This window comes from Hyla sarda, chromosome 10 (genome assembly GCF_029499605.1).
Source record: "Hyla sarda isolate aHylSar1 chromosome 10, aHylSar1.hap1, whole genome shotgun sequence".
In the NCBI taxonomy this organism is placed as follows: domain Eukaryota; kingdom Metazoa; phylum Chordata; class Amphibia; order Anura; family Hylidae; genus Hyla; species Hyla sarda.
Window position 1 is genome coordinate 8,670,230 of NC_079198.1, and position 24,698 is coordinate 8,694,927.

Consider the following 24,698-nt stretch of genomic DNA (forward strand, 5'->3'; position numbering starts at 1 on the left):
TGCTCCGGACAATCCAGATCTGTGAAAGGTGTCAATGGCCGGAAGAACCGACCAATCAGAATGGGCATTCACTGGTAAAACACCTGTATTACTGAAGTGCATGCACTGACTGGTGTCTGGTAGCGCCCCCCTAGAGTACAGGGAGGTATTACATGTTCTGTACTCTTTACCTGTATTACTGAAGTGCATGCACTGACTGGTGTCTGGTAGCGCCCCCCTAGAGTACAGGGAGGTATTACATGTTCTGTACTCTTTACCTGTATTACTGAAGTGTATGCACTGACTGGTGTCTGGTAGCGCCGCCTACAGTACAGGGAGGTATTACATGTTCTGTACTATTTACCTGTATTACTGAAGTGTATGCACTGACTGGTGTCTGGTAGCGCCCCCTACAGTACAGGGAGGTATTACATGTTCTGTACTCTTTACCTGTATTACTGAAGTGTATGTACTGACTGGTGTCTGGTAGTGCCCCCTACAGTACAGGGAGGTATTACATGTTCTGTACTCTTTACCTGTACCAGGGTTAGCTGCTCCTTTGGACACCAGGTGAGGGTGGCTCCATTTTACATTTTTAGGACATTGCGTGTTCTGTACAGGACCCTGAAGAAGCTCCTGTCCTCTACAAAGACCAGTGTTTCCCAACCAGGGTGCCTCCAGCTGTTGCAAAACTACAACTCCCAGCATGCCCGGACAGCCTTTGGCTGTCCGGGCATGCTGGGAGTTGTAGTTTTGCAACAGCTGGAGGCACCCTAGTTGGGAAACACTGACATAGACAGAGATTTACAGCTCCCAGCAGATCTTTCTTACTTTTATATGTAAGGATTTGCTTTATCTATATTAGTTATCTACTTATTTTTGTTTAATCCTGACTTTTTCCTATTTTCAGATGACATTTTGTTGACTTCAGAACCAATTACCAGGTTTCCATAGAGTTCTGGTCTCAACATACAATGGTTTCAACATACAATGGTCGTCCCAGAACCAATTAATATTGTAACTTGAGGGACCTCTGTACTATTATTGTTACAGGGGCCAAAGGAACAACACAAAAGCTGTAAAGTATTGGCGAGCAAAAAGTGTTAACACAGCGCCATCTGCTGGTAGATAACGGAACAGCAAACGCTACATTATCTAGTACTTGAAGTATTAACCGTGACAGCCTGTTATTTTAATACAAAGACAGAACGCTTATAAGTAATTTACTCATTATTTTAAATTTAAAAAACATTTTTTTTTTATTGCTGTCAAAATATAGTTTTTTATTCAAATCCTACAAACCATGCAGACCCAATAGCTGTCGCTGCTGAGGGTTTGTTAAACAATATGCAGTCTATAGAATTCTCTGTGAGCTAAACAACCTGGGTGATACATGTATCAAAATACATTATAGCAAAGATAACACAATTATTAAGGTATTTAGCGTACTGAGATATTCACCTAGACTGACACACTGTAACATACCCTCAGCTCAGTTTTCTACCTCTGGATGTTGCCACTCGCTGACAGCATGCAGGGACTGAAAAACCAACCGTGTCCCCATCACTAGTGATGAGCGGCGGGGGCCATATTCGAATTCGCGATATTTCGCGAATATATTGACGAATATTCAACCTATGTTCGCAAAATTGGTATATTCTCTATGTTCATTCTCTTTTTTTTTATGCAAAAATTTGTAATGAAATTTGCATAATACGCATGCGCGATTATATATTTTGCCTAAAAGAAGGGAGGGATCAGTGTCCTCTTACTGGAAGTGCCGATATTCGTGAATATTCGCATATTTGCAAAAAACAAACAAAAAAAAAGGAATATTTGTCATTACGAATATATATCACTATATTCTAAATATTCGTCAAATCGCGAAGTGCCGATATTCGTGGCAAAAATTAGCATTTTGAATATTCGCACTCAACACTACCCCTCACTCACACTGCGGCAGAACCGGGGCACATCTGTCGGTGGAGCAGCATCCTATGCCCATAGTCATCTTGACATTAGAAGAGGAGAGGCCTCCAACCTTATCGCACTTGTCTTTTGGTGCGCAGGCTCTGATGATGTCATAGGTTATTTTTCCATCTGGGAAGAGTAAAGGGGAAAAACACCTTGTTAGATCCTTCATGATGAATCATTGATTAGCTGTACAAGTGCTCTTCTGCTTTTAATGGACTCTGTGTAACCTTCCTGTTCATTGTATTTCATACAAGCCATGACATTTTCACCTTACACCCCGCTATATGGAATTGAAACACAACCAATAGCCAAGCTGTAAAAAATCCCTCTCGGTAGAGTTAAAGCAGAACTCAGGGATATTAAATGTATCCCCTATCCTAAGGATAAATTTTAGATCACGATGGGTCCGACCACGAGGAATATTATTCCCATACTTATTACCATCATACTGTTACTGACCAAATCCTGTATACTGAGACCAATATTACCAATAATACCAGTACAAAAGGAGGAATATTATCCCAATACTTATTACCATCATACTGTCACTGACCAAATTCTGTATACTGAGACCAATATTACCAGTATACAAGGAGGAATATTATCACCTTACATATTACCATCATACTGATACTGACCAAATCCTATATACTGAGACCAATATTACCAATAATACCAGTACACAAGGAGGAATATTATCACCATCTTGCCCTGCACGATTATTCCCTTCCTACTGGTGGGCATCACAAGATAGAGTAACAAAGAAACTTATGGTCTACGCCCTACTCCTGGACACCAAGGATGCCTCCGTACGTTCCGCGTTGTTCAGTTTGTCTGTGTCAGGACTTACTGTGAGATTTTTTCCGGTATGCGGTGGCGCAGAGCTCAGAGGAAGAACATTGCACGGTTGAATCACTAGTACAGTTCAGCTCACACGCGTTCAGAGACACACAGGATGTGCACATAAGAGCGTGTCCTAGGAGACAAAAAACAAAAAAACATTCATTGAGTTCAAAGGATCTAAGGATCTGGCGTTTTCACCCCATACGATGGCGCTACAGAGGTTGAGGCTATCATATAGTTACAGAGTCACCCGGGCTCCATAGATTTGCATTGCTCCGGTTCTCTTTAGCCATAATGGTTGTCTAAAGCTGGGCTTCGGTCATGTGATTGCTTTAGGGCCCCAAACACACTGCGGGCTCAATAAATGTCTATATCCATGGCCCCAGTTGACAAGTAGTGTTGAGCGGCATAGGCCATATTCGAATACGCGATATTTCGCGAATATATGGACGAATATTCATTATATTTTCGCTAAATTCGCATATTCGTAATATTTCGCGATTTATTTTCGCATACGAAAAATTCACGTATGCGAAAATTCGCATATGCTAAAATTAGCATATGCGAAAATTAGTATATATATATATATAAAAAATCGCATATGCGAAAATATGCATATGTGAATTTTCGTATATGCGAAAGTTCGCATATGCTGATTTTCGCATATGCGAAAATTCGCCCGGCGGTCTCACACAGTAGTATTAGAGCCTTCTTTACACACACAAGCTGAAAGCAGAGAGGGATGATCACTGTGATGTGTACTGTGAAGAAAAAAAAAACGAATATTCGTAATTGCGAATATATAGTGATATATTCGGGAATGTTCGCGAATTCGTGAATATGCGATATTTGCGAATAAAATTTGCATTGCGAATATTCGCGAGCAACACTATTGACAAGTTTATCATGAAAGGTCCTGAATCTCCTGGACCATTTTCCATTATGGAGGGTTGACTTAAAGGGGTACTCCGGTGGAAAACCTTTTTTTTTTTTTTTTTTTTTTTTTTAAACAACTGGTGCCAGAAAGTTAAACAGATTTGTAAATTACTTCTAGTAAAAAATCTTAATCCTTCCAGTACTTATCAGCTACTGTATGCTGTAGAGGAAGTTGTGTGGTTCTTTCCAGTCTGACCACAGTGCTCTCTGCTGACACCTCTGTCCATATTAGGAACTGTCCAGAGCAGGAGAGGTTTGCTATGGGGATTTGCTCCAGCTCTGGACAGTTTCTGACTTGAACAGAGGTGTCAGCAGAGAGCACTGGGGTCAGACTGGAAAGAACTACGCAACTTCCTGTGGAGCATACAGCAGCTGATAAGTACTGGAAGGATTAAGATTTTTTAATAGAAGTAATTTACAAATCTGTTTAACTTTCTGGCACCAGTTGATTAGAATACATTTTTTTTCCCACCGGAGTACCCCTTTAAGCCATTTATACAGGAGTCCAGGAAGCTGAGATCTCGGCTGCTGTATGCCGAGTCTTTCCACTGAAGTTCTTTTGATACCACATATCAATTGATTTTGTTGACTGTCTAGAGCTGTGTTTCTCCAGCTGTTGCAAAACTACAACTCCCAGCATGCCCGGACAGCCGTCGGCTGTCCGGGCATGCTGGGAGTTGTAGTTTTGCAACAGCTGGAGGCACACTGTTTGGGAAACCCTGCTCTAGAGGAAGTTCTAATGACTAGTGATGAGCAGCAGGGGCCATATTCGAATTCACGATATTTTGCGAATATATGGACGAATATTCATCCTATGTTCGCGAAATTCGCATATTCGCTATGTTTGTTTGTTTTGTCATGCGAAAATTCGTAATGAAATTCACATAGTGCGCGTGCGCAATTATATCTTTCACCTAAAAGAAGGGAGGAATCAGTGTCCTGTTTGGAAGTGCCGATATTTGCAAAAATTCTCATAAAAATTCTCAAAAAAAAAAAAGAAACGAATATTCGTCATTACAAATATATATCACGATATGCCGATATTCGCGGTGGAAAATTCGCATATGGAATAATAAAAATTTTAAAAAAGTTTTCCACCGGAGGGGTACTCCCGTGGAAATTATTATTATTTTTTTTTTAAATCAACTGGTGCCAGAATGTTAAACAGATTTGTAAATTATTTCTATTAAAAAATCTTAATCCTTCCAGTACTTATTAGCGGCTGTATACTACAGAGGGAATGCTTTTCTTTTTAGATTTCTCTGATGTCACGACCACAGTGCTCTCTGCTGACCTCTGCTGTCCATTTTAGGAACTGTCCAGAGCAGCATATGTTTGCTATGGGGATTTTCTCCTGCTCTGGACAGTTCCTAAAATGGACAGCAGAGGTCAGCAGAGAGCACTGTGGTCGTGACATCAGAGAAATCTAAAAAGAAAAGCATTTCCTCTGTAGTATACAGCCGCTAATAAGTATTGGAAGGATTAAGATTTTTTAATAGAAGTAATTTACAAATCTGTTTAACATTCTGGCACCAGTTGATAAAAAAAATAATAATAATAATAAATAAATAAATAAAAAAGTTTTCCACCGGAGTACTCCCGTGGAATTGTTTTATTTATTTATTTTTTTTTTTTTTTAATGAACTGGTGCCAGAAAGTTAGACAGATTTGTAAATTACTTCTATTAAAAATTTTTCCTCCTTCCAGTACTTAATAGCGGCTGTATACTACAGAGGAAATGCTTTTCTTTTTGGATTTCTCTCCTGTCACGAGCACAGTGACCTCTGCTGTCCATTTTAGGAACTGTCCAGAGCAGCATATGTTTGCTATGGGGATTTTCTCCTGCTCTGGACAGTTCCTAAAATGGACAGCAGAGGTCACTGTGCTCGTGACAGGAGAGAAATCCAAAAAGAAAAGCATTTCCTCTGCAATATACAGCCGCTAATAAGTACTGGAAGAATTAAGATTTTTTTTTATAGAAGTAATTTACAAATGTGTATAACTTTCTGGCACCAGTTGATAAAAAAAAAAAAAATTTAAAAAGTTTTCCACCGGAGTACCCCTTTAAATTAACTTATAATCCATGGAAGTCAATAGTGGTCCACCAAGTCAACGTGAAGCCATCAGCTCTACGTAATACAGAGGAATCATCTCCCTCTTCTATGATTTGGGCTCAAACAGGGGTTGTGTACAATATGGCAGCAGTTTCGTAAAAGATAATGGAAACGTACCTGTTACTATGAGAGGCGCCAGAAGACAAAGTAATCTCTGCACAACCTTCATCCTGGAAGGACCCGGCAATCCGCGCTGAGACTTGTGGTGAGTCGGCTGTATTTATGTCTCTGGGGCGTGGAGGAAGATCTCCAGGACAAACAAGAAAACAGACTGAAATAAAAACATTTAGGAGGATAATGTAACCCGGTGTTTACAGAATATTCAGTCATGTGACACATGTAGCAGAGCTGATTTTGTTGTGTTGTAGGTCGGTGGTGGTATCACAAGGAGATTTATAGGATTTTCCATATAAACATTCCAGTTCCTGAAAATCCTGAAGATCCGTTTCCGGCAGCTCCCTTTGTGATGGCCCCAGATGTGCCCAATGGGAGATAAGTCCTGAGATGCCGCAGTCCATGGTGGGACATTTACACCACTCAGGCTGCTCACTAGTGTTGAGCGGCATAGGCCATATCCGAATTTGCGATATTTCACAAATATTTGGTCACATGTAGTCTCCTAGCCAATAGATTCAGGAACCAGTTCCAGGTCCAACTATCTTTTTCTGGGTAAAGAGTGGGACCTAAAACAATTCAAAATTAGGCAAGGCTTGGCCTTTGCCAAAGCCACTCATACTTTAGCTAGTATTAGTCATTACCACATGTACCCAAAAGTAACAGTCTGTAAAGGGGTACTCCACCCCTAGACATCTTATCCCCTATCCAAATGATAGAAGATAAAATATCTTGGCTATGGCATCCCAGTCCCAGACATCCACTGCATGGAGCGAACTTCGCTCCGTGCCAGATGACTGGCGATGTGGAGAGGCTCGTGATGTCACAGTTATGCCCCGTTCGTGATGTCACGGCCATGCCCCCTCAATGCATGTCTATGGGAGGGGGCGTAGCGGCCGTCACGCCCTCTCCCATAGACTTGCATTGAGGGGGCGTAGCCGTGACATTGTGCGGCCGTGACGTCACGAGCCTCCTGCGCTGCACCCGATGCTCTAAACGAATGCCAGGTACAGCAGGGAGATCACGGGGTCCCCAGTGGTGGGACCCCCACAATCAGACTTCTTATCCTCTATCTTTTGGATAGGGGATAAGATGTCTAGAGGCGGAGTACCCCTCTTTTATATATAAACTGGCTTCAGAAAGGTAAACAGATTTGTAAATTACTTCTATTAAAAAATCTTAATCCTTCCAATAATTATCAGCTGCTGAAGTTGAGTTGTTCTTTTCTGTCTGGCAACAGTGCTCTCTGCTGACACCTCTGCTTGTCTCGGGAACTGCACAGAGTAGAAGAGGTTTTTTTTATGGGGATTTGCCTCTACTCTGGACAGTTCCCGAGACAGGTGTCATCAGAGAGCACTTAGACAGAAAAGAACAACTCAACTTCAGCAGCTCATAAGTACTGGAAGGATTAAGACTTTATTTTTCTGGATAACCCCTTTAATGCTATGTTGACATGAGCTTGGCCTAAACGTGCTACCATGTCCATCCTGTGATCTCCATAATTTCATAACTTTTCCATCTTGTGTTGTCATTTCGATGTTGCGGAGCCCATATTGTCCCCATCAATGTAGCATTTCTACCCACAAGTCTTATGTGCTCCGGGAATTTGCTTCTCAGGTGTATGTGAGACCCTAAAAACAGAACAATGGTAAAGTCTCAAGGTTCACATTAAGGTGATGATTTTGGATCACAGATCCTGTATTTCCTGTGGTCCCGGTGTTTTTTTGTTCTGGTTTCGCAGTTTGGTTTGTGCTTCCGTGTTCTGGCGCAGATGGAAACGTGGCCTGTAATTTGTGGTTGGGTTGATGATCTCGTGGTGGCCTTGTCTGTTGTTCTTTCATCTTGATTCAGACTTTTTTTAAGATCTGTCTGATAGAATTGTCCAGGGATCATGTGACCATTTTTTCCAGCGTCCCAATTTCTTAATCTTAGAGATTCTTAAAGGGGTACTCTGGAGGAAAACAATTTTTTTTTATTAATCAACTGGTGCCAAAAAGTTAAACAGATTTGTAAATTACTTCTATAAAAAAAAATCTTAATCCTTCCAGTACTTATCAGCTGCTGTAAACTCCACAGGAAGTTGTGTAGTTCTTTCCACAGTGCTCTCTGCTGACACCTCTGTCCGTGTCAGGAACTGTCCAGAGCAGGAGAGGTTTGTTATTGGGATTTGTTCCTTCTCTGGACAGTTCCTGACACGGACAGAGGAGTCAGCAGAGAGCATTGTGACCAGATTGAAAAGAACTACACAACTTCCTCTGGAGCATACAGCAGCTGATAAGTACTGGAAGGATTAAGATTTTTAAATAGAAGTACATTTACAAATCTTTTTAACTTTTTGGCACCAGTTGATTGTTAAAAACTGTTTTCCACTGGAGTACCCCTTTAAGCCTCCAAGTGGAGAGCATTTTCCAGAAAGGCTAGAGCTAAACAAGGACCTAAAGTGGAGTCCTTTATTGCATGTTACACCATGGTTAACCATCTGTGAAGATTCTCGTGTGAACTTCAGAACTGCAGAGCTAGAAATCCTTAAATTCATGCGCATATAGTACATCTACAGAAGTCATTTTCGCGTACACGTGCTAGCACACTTCAGTTTTCCCAACATTCAGCTAAGCCGCCATAAAAGTGCTATTTCAAGGGACAGTGACCAAATCTGCAGTGAATGAAGAACGGGACGATCCAGCAGTTAAAGGGGTACTCCGCTGCTCAGCGTTTGGAACAAACTGTTCCGAACGCTGGAGCCTGCACCGGGAGCTTGTGATGTCATAGCCCCGCCCTCTCATGACGTCACACCCCCCCACCCCCTTAATGCAAGCCTATGGGAGGGGGTGTGACATCCAACTTTATTGAACATGGCGTAAAACAGGTATCAGATGCGTTTCTGGCACATGCGCGCCCATCAGTGACATTTATAGACTAATATATATATATATATATATATATATATATATATATATTCCCTTTATGTAACAGTATTATGTATACACAGTATGACACTTTTGTATAGGCACTGTATAACAGAATTATGTATACACAGTATGACACTATTATATAGGCACTGTATGACAGTATTATGTATACACAGTATGACACTATTATATAGGCACTGTATGACAGTATTATGTATACATAGTATGACACTATTATATAGGCACTGTATGACAGTATTATGTATACACAGTATGACACTATTATATAGGCACTGTATAACAGAATTATGTATACACAGTATGACACTATTATATAGGCACTGTATAACAGTATTATGTATACACAGTATGACACTATTATATAGGCACTGTATAACAGTTATGTATACACAGTATGACACTATTACATAGGCACTGTATGACAGTATTATGTATAAACAGTATGACACTATTACATAGGCACTGTATGACAGTATTATGTATACACAGTATGACACTATTATATAGGCACTGTATGCCAGTATTATGTATACACAGTATGACACTATTACATAGGCACTGTATGACAGTATTATGTATACACAGTATGACACTTTTATATAGGCACTGTATGACAGTATTATGTATACACAGTATGACACTATTACATAGGCACTGTATAACAGTTATGTATACACAGTATGACACTATTACATAGGCACTGTATGACAGTATTATGTATAAACAGTATGACACTATTACATAGGCACTGTATGACAGTATTATGTATACACAGTATGACACTATTATATAGGCACTGTATGACAGTATTATGTATACACAGTATGACACTTTTATATAGGCACTGTATGACAGTATTATGTATACACAGTATGACACTATTACATAGGCACTGTATGACAGTATTATGTATACATAGTATGACACTTTTATATAGGCATTGTTTGACAGTATTATGTATACACAGTATGACACTATTACATAGGCATTGTATGACAGTATTATGTATACACAGTATGACACTATTATATAGGCACTGTATGACAGTATTATGTATACACAGTATGACACTATTATATAGGCACTGTATGACAGTATTATGTATACACAGTATGACACTATTACATAGGCACTGTATGACAGTATTATGTATACACAGTATGACACTATTACATAGGCACTGTATGACAGTATTATGTATACACAGTATGACACTATTACATAGGCACTGTATGACAGTATTATGTATACACAGTATGACACTATTACATAGGCACTGTATGACAGTATTATGTATACACAGTATGACACTTTTATATAGGCACTGTATGACAGTATTATGTATACACAGTATGACACTATTACATAGGCACTGTATGACAGTATTATGTATACATAGTATGACACTTTTATATAGGCATTGTATGACAGTATTATGTATACACAGTATGACACTATTACATAGACATTGTATGACAGTATTATGTATACACAGTATGACACTATTATATAGGCACTGTATGACAGTATTATGTATACACAGTATGACACTATTATATAGGCACTGTATGACAGTATTATGTATATACAGTGTGACACTATTATATAGGCACTGTATGACAGTATTATGTATACACAGTATGACACTATTACATAGGCACTGTATGACAGTATTATGTATACACAGTATGACACTATTACATAGGCACTGTATGACAGTATTATGTATACACAGTATGACACTATTACATAGGCACTGTATGACAGTATTATGTATACACAATAGGACACTTTTATATAGGCACTGTATGACAGTATTATGTATATACAGTATGACAGTTTTATATAGGCACTGTAAGACATTATTATGTATACACTGCATGGCAATGTTATATAGGCACTGTATGACAGTATTATTCATAAACTGCATGGCACTGTTTGGCGTGAAGTGTAAGGATAGTGCTAAATGAAAGAATCCGGTTTTGAGAAATAATGTAGAAGGAGGATATAGGCAGAGGAGAGTAGTATTATTAAATGTGATATTGATAGGTCTGTCTAAGAAGATTTGTTCTAGATCAGTGGTTCTCAACCTTTTGTGCCTGAGTTCCCCTTGACAGCCCATTCCCAAAAAATTGTACCCCCATATTAGAGACATTTTGTAATGATTATAATATAATTCATATGCTTTACTTTCCTCTATAACAGGCCCCCTGTTCCTCTCCCTATCTCCCCAGTCCCCCGATTTACAGGTGACGTCTTCTCTAACCAGAGTTGTTTACTTTACTTTTCTTCTCTATCTGGCCTAGACCGCCGTGAAGATTTCTCCCATACAAGACTTTTTAGGCTCCTTTCTGCAGTACAATACCCACCTATTTACAAACTCCCCATGTTTATTGTCACACACAGTATTGGACCCGCATTGTGTCCCCATAAGGTTTTTAGGCCCCTCTGTGCCCCCAAATATAGCTGTAGGCCCCCAAAATGCCCCCATATACAGTTGTAGGCCACCATACTGTCTCGCTTTGGTGCTCCACTGCTCCTCTGGTCTGGGGACCTATTGTTATGGCTCATAGCAGTAGGAACCCGGTCTGCAGGGGCAGTGGAGCTGATGGCATTTCCTGCCCACAGCAGCGCAGTGCCCGCGCTTCCCCTTTGCTGTCCTCCCGCTCCTCGGTGCAGTGACGGCAGCCTACCATTTCTTTCAAAGTGGTCCGGACCAGTAACCAGTAGCTGTGGCTGCCATTATTGATTTTTTTTCAAGTACCCCCTAGAGAACTGCTAAGTACCCCTTGGGGTACTTGTACCCCAGGTTGAGAACCACTAGTATAGGGAGAACTGGTGCAGCACAAGAGAAGTCCTGAAGATGGGATTTGGAGGTTCAAATTATGGAGGATGTAACCTTAGATCATTGGCAGAACGCCGATACGGTTACCACCAAGAGGCTGGACCACTGGCCCAACCAGTATTTCTGCCTGAAGTTGGTGCCAATATTTAATCTTTACAACAATAATAATTACCGGTGAATTTACCGTAACTCTTCCTCATTCCTAGTGGTGGAAAAAAAAGACCTGGCATTGCTTTCCATGTAATCCTCACCAAGGGCAGATTGATCGTGGTTACAGGCGGTACAACCACGACCAGGCCTGAAGGGGAAGGGGGCACCTAGGGATTTGCTGCACATGCATCCTACCTCTCCTAGCTTCTACTGCATCCTCAGGACGCACACACAGTTGGAAAGTACATAGCAATGGACAGAGAGTTAGCAGCCCCCAGTTTGGTCACCGCAGAGGCAGCGCAAGACCACTATACCATGGTGCCTGAACCGGGAGCAAAGAGAGGGGAATCTGGACACAATTATTATTTTCATAGGTCCTAACTAATAACACATAGGGGGATTGACTACTATATGAGTGTACAGTATTGGGCCCTACCATGTTAAAGGGGCACTCCAGTGGCAAACTTTTTATTTTATTTTTTAAATCAACTGGTGCCAGAAAGTTAAACAGATTTGTAAATTACTTCTATTAAAAAAATCCTAATCCTTCCAGTACTTATTAGCAGCAGAATACTACAGAGAAAATTGTTTTCTTTTTGGAATACAGAGCTCTCTGATGACATCACAAGCACAGAGCTCTCTGCTGACATCACAAGCACAGTGCTCTCTGCTGACACCTCTGTCCATTTCAGGAACTGTCCAGAGTAGGGGAAAATCCCCATGATAAACATATGCTGCTCTGGACAGTTCCTAAAATGGATAGAGGTGTCAGCAGAGAGCACTGTGCTCATGATGTCAGCAGAGAGCTCTGTGTTCCAAAAAGAAAATAATTTCCTCTGTAGTATTCAGCAGTTAATAAGTACTGGAAGGATTATTTTTTTTTTAAATAGAAGTAATTTACAAATCTGTTTAACTTTCTGGCACCAATTGACCAATCTACTAAACTTTCTACTATATAGGGCACAGATGGATAAAGGGCCTATTTACCATGTGGGAGCACAGAGGGGGCCTAACTACTGTATAGGGGCAAAGTGTGGGGACTACTATATGGGGGCACAGAAAAGACCTAACTACTATATGGGGGTACAGAGGGAGCCCAACTACTATATAGGGACACAGAGCCTAACTACTATATGGGGGTACAGAGGGAGCCTAACTACTATGGGGGCACAGTATGTTGTACCACAGGCTTGTGACACTGAGAGAACAACCATCTAATCCTAAGACATCTAATCCTAGACATCTTATCTCCTATCCAAAGGATAGGAGATAAGATTTCTGATCGCGGGGGTCTCGCCGCTGGGGACCCCGCGATCTCCCTGCTGCACCCGGTGTTCGTTTAGAGCGTCAGGTGCAGCGCTGGGAGCTTGTAACTACACGGCCACGCCCTGCTCTGGACATCACGGCCATGCCCCCTCAATGCAAGTCTATGGGAAGGGGCATGACAGCCATCACGCCCCCTCCCATAGACTTGCATTGAGGGGGTGTGGCCGTGACATCACGAGTCTCCATCCCACAATGCCAGTCATCGGGCACAGAGCGAAGTTTGCTCCACGCACCAAATGTCTGGGGTGCCAAAGTTGAGATCGCGGGGGTCCCCCACAATCAGACATCTTATCTCCTATCCTTTGGATAGGGCATAAGATGTCTAGGGGCAGAGTACCCCTTTAACATTAATTCCAAACATTACTATTTAAACGGCAACTAATCTCTAAGACAAATTGGTTAAAAGTCCCTTTTCCCATCCTGGGACTTTGAATAGAGGTGGTTTTATATTATGTGTACATTTTCCATATGTTTTATGTTTTTCTTGTAGGACGTATGGTATAGGACAATGTAGTCTATCGTAAGGATGTCTGCGATCATCTTGATAAGATTTAGTATACTATGTAGCTCTGTGTCACCTTCATTGTTATTTGCACAGGACTTTTCTTAGTTACTATGATGCGATCAAACCTTCTTTGATATGTACTGTTACACCACATGCAGACGCGGTTATACCGATCTTGGTGTAGCCATAAAGGCAACAAAACCCCATAATAACAGCCTGGACAGGATTTACCTAGGGGGAAACCTGGATTCACAGGATGTATAAGAGTCATCCTGTGATTTGTGATGTATTTTAATGGTAAAACACTATATCAACAAGAGAATGAGGACAAACAATTACCCCTGAGGAAGCTATGGCATACAGCGAAACATGTCAGGATTCTGTTCCCCCACTGGGCTTATCATGGATGCTGGGAGGCAGTAACATCTAAACTAAACTTTGGTACTGTATTATTAACTTCACTTATGATTTCATGCCATTAGATTTTGGGATCTTTTCGGTTATCGCCGTTTCCTTTTCATTCGTTATTGTCTGTAGTATAGTGCATCTTGTACTGTCCAGCAGGTGTTTTTCATATGATCCTTTCATGGTGCATGGAAGCATCTAGGTTTTAATTTAAAGGGGTATTCCAGCTTTATACATCTTATCCCCTATCCAAAGTGCCACAGGCACTGCCTCCGTGACGGGGATGTCACGGCCACTCCCCCTAGTGATGTCAAGCCACGCCCTCTTCATTCATGTCTATGGGAGGGGCGTGGCAGCTGCCACGCCCCCTCCCATAGACATGAATGAAGGGGGTGTGGCGTAACATCACTAGGGGGCGTTTCCGTGACCTCACATCCCTGTCTCAGAGGCAGTGCCCGGCACAGAATTCCAGGGGCTGCACCGAGATCCCCATTGGCGGGACCCCCGCGATCATACATCTTATCCCCTGTCCTTTGGATAGAGGATAAGATGTATAAATCCGGAATACCCCATTTAAAGGTTTTTCAATGTAATATCATGTTGGTATTTTTTTCTTGCATTAAAATAATCTTTATTGAACACAAAGATAAACAGACAAAATGTTAAAGAAAAGACATTGGGAAATAAATAGATATAATCAGCAATGACTAAACCGCAAAACATGGATATATTGTATTGTATTTCATGTTGGCATTTTTTATTATTTGCTTTATGAACTTTATTAAAGGTGAAGTGGATCTTAAATATTTCATTCATTTTCTCAGTTGTGTCTTATATAACTTGTTTGTGGTTTTGTATAATCACACGTAACAGAACATACATTGTCTTATTGAGTACTAGATCAGTACCTGGTGCTGCCCGGTCTTCCTACCTAAACCTAGACCTACCTAATTATACTGATACCCATCCTTACCTTGGGGGGATATCACTGGGTACTGGAGAGCAATGTCCTCCCTGCACTTCTCACTTCTGCCTTGCATACTGCATGCCACCCAGCTTCCCCAGTCTCCTGAAGCCCCAGTAGCGATAAGCTGCTTGTCCTCCCTGCACTCCCCACTGCAGCACTTTCATGCCTTCTCCCTGCTCCTGTACTGATGTCTTCTCTCCCCCCTCTCTCATACTGCTATAAATCTTCTCCCCCCCCCCTGTCCACCCTGTCCCCTCTCCCTGCCCCCACACTAACTATTTTCTGCAACTACCTGCCGGCCAGTTAAATCATACTTTACCATGATATTGGTCAGGATGTTTAAAAGTGCTGGTTAATCTTTTCAGCCCAAGAGTAACAGGTGATGAACCATAAAGCTCATAGACTTGTATGGGCTCCGCTGTTACTCCTGTGCCACAGAGATTGTCGGTAGAGTTGAGCAAACTTACAGTGAATTGGCTCGTAGCGAACCTCGCAGCTCGGCTGTTGATTACTTTAGTCTGCATAAATTAGTTCAGCTTTCCAAGGGCTCCAGTTGCCTGGAAAAGGTGGATACAGACCTAGGAAACAAAAACCCGTCATCCCGGACTTTTCCAGGCAACCAGAGCCCTTGGAAAGCTGAACTAATTTACGCAGACTAAAGTAATCAACAGCCGAGCTGCGAGGTTCGCTACGAGCCAATTCACTGTAAGTTTGCTCAACTCTACCGACAATCTCTGTGGCACAGGAGTAACAGCGGAGCCCATACAAGTCTATGAGATTTATGGTCCATCACCTGTTACTCTCGGTCTGAAAAGATTAACCGGGACTTTTAAACATCCTGACCAATATCATGGTAAAGTATGATTTAACTGGCCGGCAGGTAGTTGAAGAATAGTTAATGTTATTTGTCGGTATACGGACATTCCTAAACTCCACTGTATTCTTATTTGACATATAAGAAAGATGTGTTCCCAAGTTCAACCGAAATATCTCCAGACCTTCTGAAAATATGCTGGAAGACGCATACATATATATGTAGACGCATACAAGTATATATATATATATACAAATAAATCCACTTTTTTGTATTTTGTAACTACTTTTGGAGTGCTGCGTTGCTTTTTGTCTATATGAGGAAACCCTGAAACTATATATTTTTGTATTTGTAGTGCTGCTTCACATTCTATATATATATATATATATATATATATATATATATATATATCTACAGAAATGAAGGTGACCGCAGCACACTGAGATATCCAAGAAAAGTGGTTTATTCCATGAACAGAAAGTGCTTGCACTTTCTGTTCATGGAATAAACCACTTTTCTTGGATATCTCAGTGTGCTGCGGTCACCTTCATTCCTGGATATGCTCTTTTGGGATCGGGGCCCCATAGACCTACTTGCACCTACTACTGTGTACCTGGATGTGCTGCCTTCTGCTCTAAATATATATATATATGTAGCTAAAAGGGGCAGATATTCTCCTTAGGGAGAAGCACTGCTTCCGGTGTAGAACGGAGATTCAAAAAGGCCATTAGCACTCCGCGGGCTTTCTGGATAAGGAATCATATATATATATATATATATATATATATATATATATATATATTTACATTGTATGATTCATCATGATAACACTTAATACCCCTATAAGAACAATTCCATGAGTGATGCCCCCGCTCAGAACACTGTGGGTGCCGCAGGTGAAGCTGTGCTCGACTGTATACCCCTTCAGTATTGCCGTGTAATGCTGGATGTCACATAGAGAGGGGGTCCCGCAGCCTCGATAGACCGAATCAGCACCTGGATGAAACAAAAAGCCTGAGACACAAAGACTCTACAAATAATGAACTAAACTCCCCCAAAATATTCTTTAGAAGCCCCCCCCCCCATAGACTGTCGTAGTATAGTGTACTGCAGAAGTATTAAGCCCTATACAGTCCAATTGCGATAAAAATAGGGAATGACGCATCTTTTACTGCATATTTCCTAGATGTCATGTAACAAGTAAAGGACATATGTAAATAATTGACGCATAAAACATATGATGAGAGATATAAGACATATATAAGTTTGGGTAATATTAGACATTGTAGTAGGTTTTTTCATCCTAACCACGGGACTGTTTTCATACTATTATATATATATATATATATATATATATATATTTATGTACACACATATGTTATAATTTTATTTGTTTTATACTATTTTCTTTTTGGTCATACTGTTGTAATGGCCTTGTTTATTGTATTGTAAAAATTCTTGAAAAATTCTATAAAAACCACTTGAACCTAACCACAGGACAAGATTTAAAGGGGATTTCCAGGAAAAAAACGTAAAAAAAAAAAAAAAAAAAAAATATATATATATTGGCAACAGAAAGTTAACCAGATTTGTAAATCACTTCTAATAAAAAAATCTTAATCCTTCCAATAATTATCAGCTGCTGAAGTTGAGTTGTTCTTTTCTGTCTAACAACAGTGCTCTCTGCTGACATCTCTGCTTGTCTCGGGAACTGCACAGAGTAGAAGAGGTTTGCTATGGGGATTTGCTTCTAAACTGGACAGTTCCCGAGACAGGTGTCATCAGAGAGCACTAAGACAGAAAAGAACAACTCAACTTCAGCAGCTCGTAAGTACTGAAAGGATTAAGATTTTTTAATAGAAGAAATTTACAAATCTGTCTAACTCTCTGGAGCCAGTATATATATATATATATATATATATATATATATATATATACATATATATATATATATATATATATATATATATATATAAAAGATTTTCTCTGGATAACCCCTTTAATGGTGTCTTCAATCTTTTTAATTAATGGGGTATAATTGAGGTCGTATAATATGAATTATTAAGATATAAGTATTATTATATAGAAGAAATATGAAGTCATGTATACACTGTGACAGAACTGCATGCATTTTATGGTAATACCCCCACCACAGAGGGAGCCAGTTTATTAAAGTGTTCCTCTGATGAAGGTCCCGGCTAAGATAAGATGTCTGATTGTGGGGGGTCCTGCCGCTGGGGACCCTGTGATCTCCCGCAGCACCCGGCGTTCTAAACAAAAGCTGGGTTCCTGCGGCAGTGGTCGTGACGTTCTGGCCACGCCCCTCGTTATGTTACACCACACCCCCTCCATTCATGTCTATGGGAGGGGGCGTGTCTTCAGAAACGCCCCCCCTCCCATAGACATGAATGGAGGGGGTGTGGTGTGACATCACGAGGTCAAGATCACTGCCTCTGTCTCTAAGCGTTCTGTACAAAATGTGGAGTACCCCTTTAAATTTTGCAGCAACGTGCTCTGAGACTATTACAATCCGGAGACTTGTATGGAACTTCCGGCAAATATGTCACCTGATCGCAATAGTCCCAGAGCAAGTTGCTGCAAAATGTACCCACCTATCCTGCAGCCAGGGCCGTCATTGGAGGTACGCCTTAAAGGAGTACTCCGGTGAGTTTTTTTTTAACCCTCTGTGCCCGGGCTGCCAACCGCCACAAAACAAACTTTAACTCACCTTCCTACGTTCCCCCGTTGCGCTGATATCGATGTCCCATTCTCCGGTCCCCAACTTCTTCCGCTTCCTGTAAGTCGAAGAGTCACGTGGCGTTCAGCGTATCATTGGACGCAGCAGTGTCCCCCTGCGGCCGGTGATACGCTGAGTGTCACGTGACTCTTCGACTTACAGGAAGCGGAAGAAGTCGGGGACCGGAGAACGGGACATCGATATCAGCGCAATGGGGCAACGTAGGAAGGTGAGTACAGAGGGTTAAAAAAAAAATGCACAGGAGTACTCCTTTAACACCTGATGTGGTGAATATGGCGATTATTATTATTAAGTCGTTTTTCCTTCTTCTATCCCGCCAGTTTTCACTCAATCCAGCCTGACAGTCTGTTTCTAGGGACTCATGCCTAGTAGCAACCAGAGTGTTTTTTGCTCTTTTTAGTGGGGTTGTCAGGCAAAAAGTCCTTAGAAACCAACTTAGATCAGTTGGAGACTTTGTTCCCCAAACTAGAGATGAGCAAACTTACAGTAAATTCGATTCGTCACGAACTTCTCGGCTCGGCAGTTGATGACTTATCCTGCGTAAATTAGTTCAGCTTTCAGGTGCTCCGGTGGGCTGGAGACTCTTTCCTAGGACTGTATCCACCTTTTCCAGACCACCGGAGCACCTGAAAGCTGAACTAATTTACGCAGGATAAGTCATCAACTGCCGAGCCGAGAAGTTCGTGACGAATCAAATTTACTGTAAGTTCGCTCATCTCTTCCCCGAACATCTCAGGGTTCTTACCTGTACCGCTCATTGAGTAGGTGACGCAGCGAGTCTCCTGTCCGGTACACGTCATATTCCCTATTGTCTGACAGATCGTAGACTGGGAGGAGGAGCAGGTGCTACATTGGACGTCATTGTAGGCAGAAGTGTCCTGTGTCACTGTATAGTCATATAGAATAATATAGAATAAGAAACATTATCTATTTATCTATCTATCTCATATCTATCTATCTATCTCCTATCTATCTATCTCATATCTATCTATATATCTATCTCATATCTATCTATCTCATATCTATCTATCTATCTATCTATCTCATATCTATCTATCTCATATGTATCTATCTCATATCTATCTATCTATCTATCTATGTATCTATCTATGTCATATCTATCTATCTATCTATCTATGTATCTATCTATCTCATATCTATCTATCTCATATCTATCTATCTATCTCATATCTATCTATCTCATATCTATCTATATATCTATCTCATATCTATCTATCTCATATCTATCTATCTATCTATCTATCTCATATCTATCTATCTCATATGTATCTATCTCATATCTATCTATCTATCTATCTATGTATCTATCTATGTCATATCTATCTATCTATCTATCTATCTATGTATCTATCTATCTCATATCTATCTATCTCATATCTATCTATCTATCTCATATCTCTCTATCTCAAATCTATCTATCTATCAAAAAGATATAACCGCAGCACATGCTGCGGTTATATCTTTTATCTTGAAGTTGGAGTCCTTAAAGGGGTATTCCAGGAAAAACCTTTTTTTATATATATCATATATATAACTGGCTCCAGAAAGTTAAACAGATTTGTAAATTACTTCTATTAAAAAATCTTAATCCTTCCAATAGTTATTAGCTTCTGAAGTTTTCTGTCTAACTGCTCAATGATGATGTCACGTCCCGGGAGCTGTGCATGATGGGAAAATATCCCCATAGGAGCTGCACAGCTCCTGGGACGTGAGTCATCAGAGAGCAGTTAGACAGAAAACAGCAAATCAACTTCCAAAGCTAATAACTATTGGAAGGATTAAGATTTTTTAATAGAAGTAATTTATAAATCTGTTTAACTTTCCGGAGCCAGTTGATATATAAAAAAAAGTTTTGGCCTGGAATACCCCTTTAACCAAGTCTCCTATGGCTGCGTGCACCTAAAGTTACTTCTGCTTTTCTGCATTCTATCTATCTATCTATCTATCTATCTATCTCATATCTATCTATCTATCTATCTCATATCTATCTATCTCATATCTATCTATCTCATATCTATCTCATATCTATCTATCTATCTCATATCTATCTATCTATCTATCTTATATCTATCTCATATCTATCTCATATCTATCTATCTATCTATCTTATATCTATCTATCTCATATCTATCTATCTATCTATCTCATATCTATCTATCTCATATCTATCTATCTATCTATCTCATATCTATCTATCTCATATCTATTTATCTCCCCGTCATATCTATCTATCTCCCCGTCCCCATCACTCACGCTGCGGCAGATTCGGGGCACATCTGTCGGTGGAGCAGCATCCTATGCCCATAGTCATCCTGACATTATAAGAGGAGAGTCCTCCGACCTTATCGCACTTGTCTTTTGGTGCGCAGGCTCTGATGATGTCATAGGTTACTTTGCCATCTATAAAGAGTAAAGGGGAAAAACCGCCTTGGTGATTACTGATTAGCTGTACAAATGCTCTTCTGCTTTTAATGGACTCTGTGTAACCTTCCTGTTCATTGTATTTCATACAAGCCATGACATTTTCATCTTACACCCCGCTATACGGAATTCAAACACAACCAATAGCCAAGCTGTGAAAATCCCTCTCGGTAGAGTTAAAGGGGTACTCTACTGGAAACATCTTATCCCCTAACCTTGGATATCTATTAAGAGAAAAGAAGAATAACACACCTTGTTAGATGATATTATAGGTAACTCTATCTATTTTGGGAAAAAAGGGTAAAACCTTGTAAGGGTCTGCATAATGAATGCATTAGTAAGTCTAAAGAGTCCACCCAAGAGACCACCCTAGAAACCAACCTAAAGAGACCACCCCGAAGAGTCCACCCAAGAGACCACCCTGGAAACCAACCTAAAGAGACCACCCTGAAGAGTCCACCCAAGAGACCACCCTGGAAACCAACCTAAAGAGACCACCCTGAAGAGTCCACCCAAGAGACCACCCTGGAAACCAACCTAAAGAGACCACCCTGAAGAGTCCACCCAAGAGACCACCCTGGAAATCAACCTAAAGATACCACCCTGGAAACCAACTTAAAAAGACCCCCCTAAAGAGTCCACCTTAGAGACCCCCGTAAAGAGATCACCTTAAGCTGCCCATATACATAGGAGTCTATTGGTTGTAGTGCAGCTGTAGACTGTCTCCTGTTGGGTATTGTGAGTTAAACCTGTCTAATATACTGTATTGCTTTCACATGTTCTTATACAGAGGTATTAAAAGGGTACTCTACTGCCCCAGTGTTCAGAACATTTCGTATCTTGCCCCCTGTAGGTCATGTGACCCACTTCTCATACACATTTACAATATCCACCAGTAGTGGCAGTACAGGGAAAGTTAACCATTGCATTGCTTAAAGGGGTACTCCACTGCCCAAGCCTTTGTAAAACATTTAGTTTTGAGCGCTGGGTGCTGGCTGCGGGGCCTACACGGCTACGCCTCTCATGACATTACGCCACACCCCCTCAATGCAAGTCTATGGGAGGGGGTGTGGCAACCGATATGCCCCCTCCCATAGACTTGAATTGATGGGGCGTGGCGTGACAAAATGTTCTGAACACTGGGGCAGTGGAGTACCCCTTTAAGTCATGTAATGCAATGGTTATTGTAAATGTGTAGAAGTGGGTCACATGACCTACAGGGTGCAAGATACCTACATGGGATTCTACCTACAGGAAAAAGCGAGCTACAGGGAGCCCTACCTAGAAGGTGAAAGCTAAGAGCTTGTTCACATTGCCGTCATGCTCCGGTATATGGAGCTCAGTCGGCCAGGCTGATGGAATGACGGGAATTTAGTGGAGAACAAAGAGTCAGGCATCCGGCCAAACATTAGTCGATAATAATCACCTATCTGTAGCACAACCGACTGCACCACCACTCTGCACAGACTTATTTTAAGATTTTACATAAATAATAATATATGGACACCACATATTCTGACCTTATTGGCCACGGCTTGTCCCATCATCTAGGTCCCCATCGTCCATGTCCCCATCGTCCATGTCCCCATCGTATAGGTCCCCATTGTCTATGTCCCCATCGTCTAGGTCCCCATTGTCTATGTCCCCATCATCTAGGTCCCCATCGTCTAGGTCCCCATTGTCTAGGTCCCCACCGTCCATGTCCCCATCGTCTATTTCCCCATCGTCTAGGTCCCCATTGTCTAGGTCCCCATCGTCCATGTCCCCATCGTCTAGATCCCCATCATCTATGTTCCTATCATCTAGGTCACCAGCGTCTAGGTCCCCGTCGTCTATGTCCCCATCGTCTAGGTCCCCATCATTTAGGTCCCCATCATCTATGTCCCCATCGTCTAGGTCCCCATTGTCTAGGTCCCCATCATCTATGTCCCCATCGTCTTGGTCCCCATCATCTAGGTCCCATCGACTAGGTCCCCATCGTCTATGTCACAATCGTCTATGTCCCCATCGTCTATGTCCCCATCGTCTATGTCCCCATCATCTAGGTCCCCATCATTTAGGTCCCCATCATCTAGGTCCCATCGTCTAGGTCCCATCGTCTAGGTCAATGCTTACTCTGGGAGGTGGTTTTCCGGTATGTGGTGGCGCAGACTTCAGAGGGAGAACATTGGACCGCTGAAGAATTCGTACACGTTGGGGTCACCTCATTCAGACACACACAAGATGTGCAGGTAAGAGCGCGTGCTACAAGACAAAAACATTCATCGGATTCATTGTTAGACCCCAGGAGCTGAGGATCTGGTGTTGGCATTAGGGGTAACTAATTTTTTTTAATTTTTTTGGGCTCCAATTCATTAGAACCATCTGTCATCTTCCATTTGGTCTAAACTTAAAGTATCGCAGGTCTTCGTGGTTTCAGTATTTTTGTTATTCATTAAAGGGGTACTCCGGTGGAAAACTATTTTTTTTTTTTTTTTTTTATGAACTGGTGACAGAAAGTTAAACAGCTTTGTAAATTACTTCTTTGAAAAATCTCAATCCTTTCAGTACTTATTAGCAGCTCAATGCTACAGAGGAAATTACTTTCTTTTTGAATTTCTTTTTGGTGTTGTCCACAGTGCTCTTTGCTGACACCTTTGTCTGTGTCAGGAACTGTCCAGAGCAGCATAGGTTTGCTATGAGAATTTTCTCCTGCTCTGGACAATTCCTGATACGGGCATCAGGTGTCAGCAGAGAGCACTGTGGACAAGACAAAAAAGAAATTCAAAAAGAAAAAAATTTCCTCTGTAGCATATAGCTGCTAATAAGTACTGGAAGGGTAAAGATTTTTTAATAGAAGTTAATAATTTACAAATCTGTTTTAATTTCGGGCACCAGTTGATTTAAAAAAATGTTTTCCACCAGATTACCCCCATTAAAAACATGGCAAAAAGAAAGACCCAACAACCATTAGGGCCCAAGAATTGTCTATTTCTTTAGATACTGAGGATAAAAGAAGAACCGAGAAGAGTATCTAGATGAGGTTGGACACAATATATCGATGATGTTGATCATGAAAGGTTCCGGAATCTCTTTGACCAGCCTCACTTATGGAGGAATCATTGTAGGGTTGACTTGGGAATACTGGGGAAATTAACCCATAATCCATGTCAATCAATGGTGGTCCATCAAGTGACGCTATCAGCTCTTTGTGATAGAGAGAAATTACACATTATATCGGTACAAACAGGGGTTGTGTACAATATGGCAGAAGTTTCGTAAAAGATAATGGAAACGTACCTGTTACTATGAGAGGCGCCAGAAGACAAAGTAATCTCTGCACAACCTTCATCCTGGAAGGATCCGGCAATCCGCGCTGAGACTTGTGGTGAGTCGGCTGTATTTATGTCTCTGGGGCGTGGAGGAAGATCTCCAGGACAAACAAGAAAACAGACTGAAATAAAAACATTTAGGAGGATAACGTAACCCGGCAGCAAAGGAGAGATCGCAGATGTAGCAGAGCCGATTTTGTAACACTGGTTACACAGTTGAGGGTAGACCACAATGCACCGGTACAGGCAAAATGTATCAGCCGAGAGCTGTTTAGCACACAGAGG

The 24,698-nt window shown here is 41.2% G+C and overlaps 1 protein-coding gene across 1 annotated transcript; it reads right to left on the reverse strand.

Moving 5' to 3' along the window:
• Positions 1 to 1,924: 1,924 nt before the first annotated feature.
• Positions 1,925 to 24,471, reverse strand: LOC130294270 (uncharacterized). The gene is made up of 6 exons (XM_056543882.1): positions 24,382 to 24,471; positions 23,218 to 23,346; positions 20,935 to 21,081; positions 19,406 to 19,546; positions 2,804 to 2,929; positions 1,925 to 2,079 (listed from the first exon to the last, which is right to left on the reverse strand). Exons 1-6 carry the CDS (start codon positions 24,431 to 24,433, stop codon positions 1,925 to 1,927), a joined length of 750 nt encoding a protein of 249 aa, XP_056399857.1. The 5' UTR covers positions 24,434 to 24,471.
• Positions 24,472 to 24,698: the final 227 nt, after the last annotated feature.